The sequence below is a fragment of the Lepisma saccharinum genome, chromosome 16 (genome assembly GCF_977018435.1).
Source record: "Lepisma saccharinum chromosome 16, izLepSacc3.1, whole genome shotgun sequence".
NCBI classification, from domain to species: Eukaryota; Metazoa; Arthropoda; class Insecta; order Zygentoma; family Lepismatidae; genus Lepisma; species Lepisma saccharinum.
Genome location: NC_139244.1, coordinates 31,308,264 through 31,321,949, shown reverse-complemented (window position 1 = coordinate 31,321,949; position 13,686 = coordinate 31,308,264). Strand labels below are relative to the sequence as shown.

Genomic DNA, 13,686 nt, shown 5'->3' with positions numbered 1-13,686 from the left:
TGGGCTTTAAAGTTCTCAGCTCCACGCCTGCAGTTGGGGCGGCAGTCACTGCTTCCAAGCTCCAATTGGGCTTCAAGTGGCCATATTTTCCGATGTCTACATGTCTTGAGCTTTAAAGTTCTCAGTTCCACAGCTGTAGTGGCGTCGGCGGCCTTTCCTTCCGAACTCCAACTGGGCCTCCAGTGGCACTACTCTCCGATGTCTACATGTCTTCACTCCTGGGGTTAGTTTGAAGTTTGCAGATTTCACAGACTCGTAGACAATAAGATGAAATTAACGCAAGATAGCTCCAATTTTTTTTGTCCTTACAATTATAATTATTTCGTTCGTTAATATGAAGTTTTTGTTTCCACGGCATTATTAACAATTCTTCTTCTGATTGTTGCAAACAATGGCTTTCTAACATTGTTTTCACAATACGATGACTCCATCTAGTAGTCATCACAAGATTAACATATTTTTGTCATTTTTGAAGAATCGGTCTCATATGACCTAATTGCATCTATTGTTATGTAAACGATTCTTCTCCACCTAAAGCAGCCTTATGTATCTCTTATGATTTCTTCTTTTGCGTTATTCCATTCATCTAACTAGTAATTATCTAGGATAAATGGGTTTTCATCCCTCTTGAACAGGAGAAACTAATCGCAAAACTGGCTTCAATTTTCGTGGTCGATAAGTATTGCAGCGAACGTTCCAGTCTAATAGTACATACTTCATTGGCGAAATCAAAATGAACCAAGAAAACAATGACTACATGAAAGACTTGAGATCGTACATTACGAAATTTCATTAATTCTTTAGTTGACCATAACTTGAAAGCTATTCCAAGGACAAAGAAAGTGTTATTTTCTTCGTTCAGAATTTAATGTACATATATTTTACGTAACTGTATACCGGGTGTTTCATAAATAATTGAGGGGTACAAAAATTTATTGCAAGTTAACTATTGAACTTACGTTAATGAAACCACACCAGAACGATCGAGGAACGCAAACAGTTTGTGCGTGTATGTTTTGTTAAGCTGAGAGTTTATATCCCTGCCGCTAGGCGACACTCAAAACACCCACATCACTCTCAGTGTTTTGTGCAATGTTTTGGTCCCCAAAATCACCGGACCTTACACTGTATGACTTCTTTCTGTGGGGTTTCATCAAAGACAGGGTCTTCGTCTCACCGATGCCGCGTGATATCGCAGCCCTAAGAAAGCGTATCATCGCAGCGATAGACACTGTTGACAGGCCCATGTTGATGCGAGTGTGGCAAGAAGTAGAGAATATCGTGTCGATGCGTGCCGTGTCACCTGTGGTGCACACATTGAACATTTGTAGGTGAAAAAGAAAAAAGTTTGAGTTTCTCGTTCGTTCTGGACTGGTTTAATTAACAACAGTTCAATAGTTTACTTGCGATACATTTTTGTAACCCCTCAATTATTTATGAAATACCCGATACATGTATTGTCATGTCTACGGTTTCCGCACAAAGATGGCGGACTATGTCAAAGGAAATCAATTATGGATTTTCAGGAAATTAAACTTTTTGACGCACTTTGACAAAGAAATAATTTATGGTCCAATTACCTCTAAGTCAAAGAGTATATTTCCTCTCCTAAATACCTTTGACATTAAAGCAATTTCTTGAAACAAGCACTTTTACCCTCCAATAGCCTGCCTTCTGCTGCCGCCACTTTCAGTTGCCAAACACGTCCTTCCAGAACGCCCGCTAAAAGGGGGTTGGCGCTGTCCCAACGGACTTGATGAAATGGGCTCTTTAACTGTCCAGGACAGCTGAAGGCGAGTTTCCATCCTCTCTGACTTTCCTTCCTCAAGTTCTGAACAGAAGAACAAGCGAGAGAAATGGGAACAAGGTGTAATGAATTAGTGACTATACAGAATTCGAAACCCCTATTCTGTTCCCCGTTCTATCTTATTCTAATTTCTATAGTAGTTAAGAGTCTGTCGTTCATGAAGCTGTCATTTTTTTTTTCAAAGTGATATAACCCCATGTTGTCTCATTTAAGATTTTTTAAGGAATTAATTTTCTATACAACCATTCTTTTTCTTCGTTGAGATTTATTTTGTTCCATATTCGTTCCAAATTTGAAATATGTTTTTATATTTTTTTTTTCGTTTTGTCTTAAAGAGAACTTCATAATAATTCATATTTATTAACATCTAAGCCTGTCCTTTTGTTCTACATTAATTGAAAATAATCGGTTTGGAAGCAGTGTAAACTGAACACCTAGTGTCCTGTGTTCGGTGCGAAGGAATAAAATGTAATTAATTGTTCTTAAAAATATGTTTGTTCAGGTTACAAAATGTTCGCCATTTTTATTCGCTAATAATAAGATTTACTGGTAGGCTACTCTTAGCACGAAAAAAATTACATTCTTCTCGTTTCATGAAATGTATTTTGGCAAATTCAAAAAAAAAAAAAAAAAGATCCCAAGTTTGTTTCACTTTGGATCCCACAGAACTAAAGCACATCTGCAAATATGCAAACACAAAAGACTTGTTCGTTTATTATTTGCAAGTAAATTTCATATCTAATAATAATATGCAATCTAATATTTGCCTGTATTAGTAAATTTGAAGAGCAGACGAAGGTTCGAAAAACACGGTAGCTGATGATCTCTGACGTCACGTAAAGCCCGTCTAAGTATACGTCTACGCGGTGACAATGCAATACGCTTATAAAATGTAAATAAATTGGCGACGACTGTAAGTTTGTAGAAATGAAATAGAATTGTCTTCAATGAATGAATAAGATAGAAAAAAATGCTAGAACAGGTCTCGCAAACATTCTATATTTGTGAAAGAGCGCTCTCCCATCCGCTTGCGGACTGAAAGGAGAGAGAGTGAGCTATGCAGAAGGCTTCGTCGGTCGCGTCCGTACAGTGGGAAACCTCTCGTCATCTGATAGTGAGCAACAGTGCACTTTGACATTGTACTCATGGCAGAAGAAGCCTGTTCCGTGAACAGGATGACGCCTTTCCCCGCAGTAATTTTTCCCACTCAACACAAGCGTCTCCCCCACTCCTGCTCTGCTGCTTACTAGCCTTGACGTGTAGCATGCAGGCGGGAACCTCGCACCGTACGGAGTTCTTCCTGGCCTCCACAATTTCGAGTTGCTCAAAGCTATGCTAGAAAGAGATTGTGAAAGTATTATTTTTATAAATAGGGATGTTTTAAGCTGAATACTAATCGACATGATTGTAAAATGGGACTTGGCTGCATACTATTCTCACATATTACATTGTCTACACGCACTGGCGTACACTGGGTAGCGCTGATGGGGCTACAGCCCGTCCGAAATTTAGAGAAAATCAAAATTTTAAAATGAAAGCGGTATGATAAATAGAAGTCCACCTTAAAATAACCCCCGGTTTCCATTTTATTATCTTTGAACAACTTTTAAAACGAAAGTTAAAAATGATAATTACGAAATATTTTATTGTGCATTCCACCGCCTTAGAACACAGCTGTGTAATAAATATCCACCTTTACAATTCCAGTGACTTCCGAAAAAAATCCGTATACTACTGTCTACACAAATGATAGTACATTGTCTACATTTAGACGTAATTATCACTGTTTAAAAGTATCGCACATCACTGCAGATCACCACCGTAAAACCTGCAAGCTGTCTCTTTTTAACCTGAAGAGAAAAACATTTTTACCCCAGAGATACTTCCCCGAAGAGAAAAACATTTATTCAACGCGCCCTTCCTCACCACAGAAGCTTGTACAGACATCTTGCAAGTCTGTTGCAAACAGAGCATCCTTATCTTGCTCGGAAATAAAAAAAAATCGATTTCCTCTTACTTTCATACCAGGGCTTACAGTTCGGATCGATATGTCGTATGAGGCAACGTCATTTTATTAAGATGCTCCACCATGCCTCATACTGGCGCTCGGAAGGACATCTACAGGAACCCAGCTGCAACCTGCGATATCTTGGCTGCATAATGAGCGCCGCAGCGGTTTCGTGGCTTTCGCCCGTTCCCCGTCGCTGCCCGTGTATCAAGCGGGCGAAAAAACAGCCGCATTACCGACTCGGTGCGCAAGTCGATTTTTTTTTTCAGGGTATTGTCCGTTCGCTTGAAGAATTCATGTCTAGAACTTCCAGGCGTCCTCTTTTTCACGTACATGTTCTACACCAGAGGTCTCCAAACTCACCGAGTCATTGAGCTACTTCCCACATTTGAAAATACATGATGAGCTACCAAGTGTGGATGGAATATTTACAATATTATGTTTATCAAAACTTTAACATGTTTAATCATTTTATTTTAGATCACAAAAATTAATTTCATTTTCATCCACAATATTTGATTGGTTGGTTGAATAGGTTGTCACAGATATTGGAACGAGTTGTCCAGGTGTCCATCTATGGACAAAACCAAAGTTTCACTCAAATATTGTCGCTCTTATCTAAGGTCAATTGTAGCCAAACCCCTCACGAGCTACCGGTAGCTCGCGATCGACGGTTTGGCGATCCCTGTTCTACACAGTACGGCGATTAAAACGCTGTGAGCCAAGGTGTGTGCCCCCACCCTCCCAATACCTCAGCCAAAGTTTTTTTTTTTTTTCGATATGAGGACGTTATTACAATAGAAGCGGCTTTCATAGTGTATTTAAAGGCCTCCTCTATGGTGTATTTGCAGTGGCGTAGCATGGGCATTTCGGGTGGGAACGCCAAGTCCGAAGGAAGGGTCGGTCCTTTTTTGCTTAATAATTTACTTATGGCATTAGTCGCCACAGGTATTGTTTATTTGCCTGAAGTCAGCTGGGCTTTCAATAAAACATCATCCATGCATGTTTTAGCTAGAAAATTAAATGCCTCACTATGCCACAAATGTTTTGAACTCTGGTGTTTTATACCTTTCGGCATGACGCAAATCATTATAAAACCTACCTGAATCACAAGCGCCTCTGCACAACAGTAGACGTCATTGTTGTGGATGATCCAACTACTGATTGATTTGGTTTATTTTACTTCGCTTTTCTACCACTTTTGGTTAATCGCGAATATGAGTGATGATATTGATGAAGGGATACTGACAAAGAACACCCGTGCTCACGCCGGGATTCGAATCAGCGGCCTCTGTCGCCTTGACGCGCTGTGCAAAACACTCTGACAGTGTGTTTGAGGTGGGCGGATGATACAACTATCGTACACTCTACTAACGTAACAGTGCCGAGTAGTAATTCAGACCACTGTTTATTACGTCTTGAGAATGCTTATAAACATTTTAAAATAATTTTGTCCAGAGACCATTCGATGTTAAGAGTTTTCAAATGAATGCTAAACATTTCCATTGACACAATATTAAGCAGTTACATAATAACGAAAAAATAATAACCCGCAAAACTATTTTTTTTTCTATTAAGTGGTAGAGCAACCACAGGCTGAACTTCTACCACGAGGACTTCACCAACTTATTTGACAAAAACTGTGTTGATCTTTTAGTTTTTAATGCACATCGCTGTTCGTGCGATAAATTATACAATGCAGTGGCCATTAAGAAGTGCTATATTTCAGTTTGGTAAAGTTACGTCAGTCAATATTTCGTATTGTAGCAACACATAGCACGAGTGGCACGAGCGCGAAGAACCGGGTAGGAATTCTACAATACCTGTGGTCACGTGAAGCAATCACGTAGCCGTCTGCTCCATACGCTGGCGTACGAGAGAGCATTTGGGCGCGTGCTTTAAAGATCCAAGCTTTCCCTCCAGAAAGGCAGCAAGGAATATAGGGTCCTGTACGCCGAACCTGCTCGGCGTCCGGCCAGGAAAGGCATTGAAAAAAAAATGCTAGAACGGGTGTTGTTAGTGGAGCGTTGCAAGCGGATCGCGAAAAATAGCTATTATAATGCCATGAAGGTCAGACATATATGAAATTAGTCAAGATTTACTTTATATTGACAGCATTTACGCATTTTTGAAATTTTAAATTGGGGAACTCCGGTCGTACGGGCGTACTATAACGCTACGCCACTGTGTATTTGTAACGTAGTCGAATTGTAATAAAGGGGTTTCGGGTTGGATACGGAAGCACATAGTAGTTCGGATCCCACTTTAAACTGTGGGTCCAGTCCCGATTGCCTTATCTGTGCATAAACTGAACAAAACACAAACTCAACAAAACTCAAAAATAGAATGTTCTTCCTAATCAAAAGCGTAACTAGACATCTTGGTCTGGGTATGCATAAGTATTGCTTAGCAAATTAATTGTCCATGACTATTTTCGTCAATTTTTCTCTTGCATTCTGCGTTTTTTAAAGAACATATTTTTATGTACGCTGGTTCAGAGGTTATCAACAGTTTGTTTGGTATTTTGTTTCAATTCTTGAAGCTCTCATTGGGTAAAATAAAGTGCATGAGCATGGTGATGGACAATTTGGTTATTAATACTTATGCATCCCACTGTACATAAAGTTAAAAATAAGAAATAAATAAATCAGATGGGTTGAATATTAACTACATCAGCAGGAAAAAAGTTGTATATGGTTCTTGCATGCTCTTTCCAAGGTATTTATACAGTAGTATTTCGGTATTTATTTGGTAAATTTTTAAATAAACTTATTTTTTAAGTTAATGCTGGGTAATTGATTGAGGCAATAGTGTCCGTAAGAATAAAACATTTCAAAGATTCCCTTTATAGAGCTGTTTTTCTTTTCTTCTTGAAATAACAACACTTAGTTGTCTCTATTAGCATCATGCGTCCGACATTTATCATAAAATCTCTCAAGCTCTAAAAAGAAGCCAGTTCATCACTAGAAACCTCAGTTGGAGGATGTATATTAATAAAACTATAATTTTTTAAAAAAACGGGAGTTTACATCTTCAAATCCTATAACCAAATTCTTTATCATCTTACTAACAACAAACCCAGTTCCAAACATATGTTACTTTTCATGACAGCATTAGTATACTGAACACGTTCTTTTCTCAAAACACCCTCTTCCAGTCTTATCTCTTATAATGCTGCCAAATCAACTTTCCATTTCTTCAGTTGGTCTTTAAAACATTTAGGGCTCGACCTCTGTGCAATAACTGTACATTCCAAGATACAATCCTCAAATCCTTTGCCTTTCTATGGTTTCCAGGTCGATTCCAATTAGACAGTCCGGCTCTTACTTCTAGTGACTTCTCAATAAAATCAGTTTTACACTATATGGAGTTATCAGCCCCATGAACAATCCCCAACCAGGTAATTTGCTATCGAGGTTTTCTTCCCCTAGCCTTTGGGATATCATTCTCACCTGCTGGTTTCTAGGTCTGTCCCAATTATTTTATTTCCCTGGTACCACACCCTGGTATCTGGTGGGCATTCCCTTATCTTATCTCATCTTATCTTATCTGCCACCTGGAATGGCTTCTGATGGAGAGCAATCCCACATGCTAAAATTATAATTGGATATTTTAATGCACAATTTGGTCATGAGGAGGAGTACTATCCAGTGATTGGGAAATTTAGTTTGCATGATGCAACAAACTATAATGTAATGTGTGTAATTGATTTTGCTGAATCTAGGACTATGGCGGTATCTTCAACATGTTTTATCACAAAGATACAGAAAATGACCTGGAAATCCCCCTGCTATAATAGCAAATACTGCTCCTATAGATAATACATAATGAAAATGTGCTACAACATAATATGTATCGTGTAGTACAATATCTAATGATGAATTTGCTAGTACTACTCCTGTCAATCCTCCTATTGTAAATAAGAAAATAAATCCTAATGCTGATGACAATACATATAACCAGATAGATCATGTTTTAATAGACAAAAGACACAACTATGATGTAAGGGATGCAAGGAGTTATCAGGGAGCTAATATTGATTCTGGTCACTTCCTTGTTAAGCAAAAGTTAGAGCTTGGTTGTCTAATGTAAGAAATAGTAAAGAGAAAAGGTTAAGAAAGTTTAATGTAGAAGGACTGAAAAAACAAGAAATAGTAATCAGTTTAAAGAAAAGATAACTGTGAGATTGGAAATGGTACCAGAAAGTGGATGATGTAAATGAACAGTGGAGGCAATGTATAGAAGTAATGTGGAATGCATCAGAAAAGGTTCTTGGATGGGAACAGTCCCAGAAGAGAAATGATTGCTATGATGATGAATGTATGAAAGTAACAGAGGAGAAGAATATAGCGCACCAAAAAATGATTCAGAGAAGTTGTACAAGGAGCTCTGTAGAGGAATATAGAGAGAAAAGGAGGATTGGGAAAGCTGTTCACAAAATAAAGAAAAGAGAGCTAAGGAAGAACCAACTAGAAGAAGTGGAGAATTTGAAAAATAAATAGGGTATTAGAAAATTCTACACCAAAATTAATTCTGATTAAAAGGATTTCAAACCTAGACTGAATGCATGTAAAGATAAAGATTGGTCGTTAATAAATGAACAGCCAAAAATTCTGAGAAGGTGGGTGGGACTATTTTTGTGAATTACTAGGAGGACAAAGAGTTACTTACAACGCAGTTGATGGTTTGCTGTTGGAAGAGAATGCCACAATATCCCCTATAGACACTAACGTGGAAGATGTGGCATCACCAACCATAAACGAGGTTAAAAAAGATGTAAAGAAACTGAGGAATGGAAAAGCATCTGGGCTAAATAAGGTACACGCAGAGATGTGGAAAAATGCTGGAGATGACATGATAAGAAAGGTACATGAGCTGTTAGGTCATGGTATGGAATGAAGAAAAAATTCCAGAAGACTGGAATAAAGGGTTATCAGCCCCATACATAAAAATGGAGATTTTCTTGAATGCAACAATTACAGCCCTGTGTGTTAATTTGTTAAGTAGTTGATTTACGATTTTCTCTAATATTTTATATGAAAGAATATTGCCCTATGTGGGAAGTAATAGTGGAAGATATCAGTATGGATTCTGGCATGCAAAATCAACAACAGAGCAAATATTTGTTCCGAGATAAATATTAGAGGAATGCCTGGAATTCAATGTTTCCACATATCATTTGTTCATTGACTTTAGGGCAGCATATGAGAGCATTAAGAGAGAGGAACTCTTTGAAGCTATGGTTGAATTCATCCCTAGAAAGTTAATAAGGCTCACCCAAGTGTCTTTGGCTAAGGTTTTGTGTTGTGTTAGTGTACAATCAGATATATCATACTTTTTCTATACTAGTCATGGTATAAGGCACGGTAATGCATTAGCTTGTCTTTTGTCATTGGACAAAGTTATTAGAAAATCTGGAATGCAGACAACAGGTACAGGTTTTACAAAGTGCAACTTTTGGCTTATGCAGATGACCTTGATATTATAAGTAGAAGTAAAATATCTTTGTTGGAAGCCTTTACGGACTTGGAGGCAGCAGCAATTTAAGAATAAATGAATCCAAAACTAAATATATGTTAACTGGAATGCCATACAGAATGGAATCATTGGATGTAGGAAATTATAAGTTTGAAAGAGTGAACAGCTTTGTCTATTTGGGATCTTTGGTAACAAATATGAATGATAGCACCTCTAAAATGTGAAAACGCATACTATCAGCAAATAAAACCTATTTTGGACTAAAGTAGCATTTCAGATCTCATCTTCTTATTCGTAGTATGAAAATAACATTATATAAGACACTAATTTGCCCTGTCTTGCAGTATGCTGCGGAGACATCGACTATGTCAAAAGCGGATGAAAGCATTCCAAATATCTTTGAGAGAAAAGTCTTGCGTGGGATATTTGGCCCCATACAGGATGGGAAGTGGTGAAGAGCAAGGCATAATGTAGAATTGTATAGCCTTTATAAAGATATAGATATTGTAAAATATATAAAAATATTAAGGCTAAAATGGGCAGGGCATGTTAGGAGGATGGCAGAAGATGAGATTCCAAGAAAAGTGCTTGATGGTAACCCAGGAGGAAACAGAGGAATAGGAAGACCGAAGACTAGATGGGAGGACAATGGAGGAAGAGATGCCCGTACAGCTGGAGTAAGAAATTGGAAAGCAGCATGTATGCATCAGGACCGCTGGCAAAGATTTATTGTGGAGGTGAAGGTCCAACCCAGGCTATAGCATCAAGGACTGAGTGAGTGTTTTTATTAGACCTAGTATATTTCAACCTCATGGACAGCTCTTACAAAAGACCCTTGCCAAGAATGACAAAGAAAAACAATTAAGACATAACAAATTAAAATTAACTACACCACCTTCCCTAAAACTGCACAGTTAGAAAATATTTCTGAAAATTCCCAGTTTCCTTACTCTCCAAATCCGCAGTAAACTATTCTAAAATGAATGTTATTTGGTGATACCGAAAGTTACATAATCTTCCTAAAATTCTACTTTTAATTTCTACGCAAACTGATTGTAAGGGGAAAACAAACAAACATTGTGAACCTTAGGGTCTGGGCACACCCTGTAGACCCTTTAGCTCCAGCTATATTCTTAGTATTATACATATATTAATTACTTTGAATGGTTGCACCCTACATTTTTGCGATAGTTGTAACCCTTGTCATATATCAATAACAATTACTGTCAGAAGTAAATAAAAAGTGATGGGTAGAAAACCAGTTTATATTAGATTATTGCTTTGATATAGAAATATTATACAGTATATTACCTTTGTAGAGATTTCCCAAAATGTGCACTACAGCACTCCTGAGTATTGTAGCCTAAGTATAGGGATCCTGGCGGATTTTTAAAATAATGCCACAAAAATAAATTTATACACCTAAATTGTATTCTTGGATTGCCCTCTCACACTCGTGTGTCATTTTCCATGTCCATGTGTGAAAACCAGTCATAATTATTACTGTACAGAATATATTGAGTTGTGAATTTCTTACCAATATTACTTATTTCTTTTTATTAATAATAATAATAATATTCCAGGAATGCTGAGGATGTGAAACGTGAAGACAATGAACTTCAACCAGCCTCTCAGCACGTTGTAACCCTGGATGGTGAAGTAATGGCTGTGAATGGAAAACTACTTGCTGGTCATGCTATGGTGGGCTCAGACAATGATCAAACATCAGTGTGTTCCTGTACCTGCCTTGGCAGTCACCAGAGGCATGGAAGTCAACATTGCCGCCACCTGCTACCACTGGAGCCAATATATAATCCGTCCAGTGCCAACTTCAATCGTATAAAACGAGCATCTGTATAGCCAGAAATATGTTGCAAATAGATACTTTTTTTTTGTTACGTTTTAAGAAAATAGTTCATAACATTCTCAATTAAATATGAAATCCCTTTCAAACCATGCATTGATTGGAATTGAATATTTATGATTTCTTATACAGTATTCCACCCATATCCGCAGATGATACATTCCTAGACCTATTGCAGATATCCATGTTTTTTTGTTTACATGCTTGCATACATAAATTGTGCACAATATGACATTTTAAATGTCTTTTTCCATCTTAACACCCTTATTAAGCATTGGAAATGTAACTTTCACAGCTTAAGAGCCATGGAATGAGTAGACCTTTTTCTTGCTACCTTGTAAATACAATGGTGAACAGTGCATGGGAGGACTACTGTATATGTGCATTGATGTTACTTTTTCACATACAAGACACTGTGACTTGGAAGAAGTACAAGGTGTTCATAAAGTCTCAGTACCATTACAATGTACATTACATTTGTAATGGTATTGGGACTTTATGAACACCCTGTATATAATCTTAAGGAACGTTTTTAAAATGCTCATAAGTTGGTCTAGTACTATTTGTATTCAATGTACTAAAATGCGGAAACAACAATGGAGAGAGTACAGTAAAAAGTAGAAAGCATTTTAGGAGTTGATTTATAATTCATTGGTGGATAAGCTCGAAACCAAGACTCAATTTCCCCAATGAAGTTTCGTTTCCACTTATTAGCATCTTTCGATGCAAGCTCTTGCACTATATGCTGTCAGTATGCAGTATCTGCATTTCCTTTCCTATATAGACGAGAGCATTTATTACGAGAGATTTCCACAATATTTGAAGAGCTCTGTACAAATGATTCTACACAGTATATTCTAGATTCAACTTATACTGAAAAAGGTATTACAAGGACATAAAATTACAGTTAAATTTTCTTCCAATCAATATTAGAGCAATTCAAGAAGTTTTCATAACATTTTAGCACAGAATGAAATTTTACAATAGGGCAATGAGTCATGCGATTTCTGTCCAACACCCAGTACACAATACTTGGGAGGTAGCAACTTTGCAAAACTATAGAGATTTGGATCAATTGATAAATTGCCTGTTCTATTCTAATGATGTAATCTGGATGTAAGGTGAACTTGTGCATGAAAACTGATATGAAATCTCTGTGCAATATTGCACTACATAAAAATAGCATAAAAATAACTACGAAATCATGCACAGGAATGCTCATTTCATCACGTATGATGTTTTCAGCATAATGAATAATAAAACTCATTTCTAGTTTCTCCCTCATATTTGCATTATTGTGCAATATGTGTATGCTTTGATGTATCAGTTGTTTCTTGTGTATTCTGGCACTTCACTTCTACATATTGTAACATTGTTGTGTCACTAATCATTGATAAGTTCATGTGTATTTCACATCTACATTACATCAGGCACACAAAGAAGTGAAATTTTCACATCTACTCTTTAGAGATTAGTCAGGACTGCTACAACTGAGATCAACTGAAGGGCTTCAAAACTTGAATAGTCAGTTAATGATGTGTGGATTGGCATAATTTTCTTAAGAGTATTTCACCAAAGTTGAAAGCAACAATTTTGCACTGCTTATTTGTAATGAAGTTACATTAAGAAGTTTTAGAAAAAAGAAGTTTTGAAGATATTGAAAGAATTAAAAAAAAAAAACATATTGGCTGTTGGTACATGAAAGTGTGCACAGCAAAACTATACAGGTGTACTGAGAAAAATTCAAGATGTCCTATTGAAATCAGTGCTCGAAGTGAAGTGGGATCCTGTACCCACGTTACAACATATGAGCATCCCCCCAGCTAAATCAATGCTCAATTCTCTCCTAACACACACTTAACAACTTTCACTCTGAGCACTGACTGAAATAAACCACAAAGTAGGTCTCAACTCTCTCAGCAAAGGGGTATTGTTTTATATAATGTATTACTTTTATTCTATACTTTAACTTCTGTTAAGAAATCATGCATAAAGATATAATACGTAGTTAGTGTCGATACATTTTTTTATTATTATTTTTTGTGTGCAAATAATGTATAACTACTAGTCAACTATTACAAATGGTCCATAGGAGCACTTTTATATAACATCACTAAGAGCAGGTGTAACTCATTACATGCATCTTTTTACTTCTTTACACTATTAAGGATGAAAAACACACCTGCAGTTGCCATCTGCATTCAAGAACACATTTTATATCTTATAAACATTTTTTTCCCCATCTATACTGTGAATAGTAGCATACCTAGGATTTTTAAGGAAGGATTTGAACTTCATTTAGGTGCGTACTATATTTTTACATCTTTTAATATGTATCATTGCTCTTCTTGATTTAAGGTATATGAGAATGCAGGAGAAAACTCACTACGAACGAATTGATATGATGAAACACGTACTCCACACTTTCTACAAAAATACATGTAATACTATCAGAGAGAAATGTTACTTTTGGCTAGGCTGGTTTATACAGGGGTGATTCCTCCATGTAGGAAGTGAGGAACTTCCTAC

General features: G+C 37.0%; 1 protein-coding gene across 2 annotated transcripts in view; it reads left to right on the top strand.

The window, feature by feature from the left end:
* The window catches only part of Task7 (TWIK-related acid-sensitive K[+] channel 7), a 75,123-nt gene extending 63,631 nt beyond the window's left edge, over positions 1–11,492 (top strand). For both annotated transcript variants that reach the window (XM_083137296.1, XM_083137295.1), the window contains exon 5: positions 10,877–11,492. In XM_083137296.1, coding sequence (XP_082993422.1) covers positions 10,877–11,153 — 277 coding nt within the window. In that variant the 3' untranslated portion in view covers positions 11,154–11,492. The remainder of the gene's footprint in view (positions 1–10,876) is intronic.
* Positions 11,493–13,686: the final 2,194 nt, after the last annotated feature.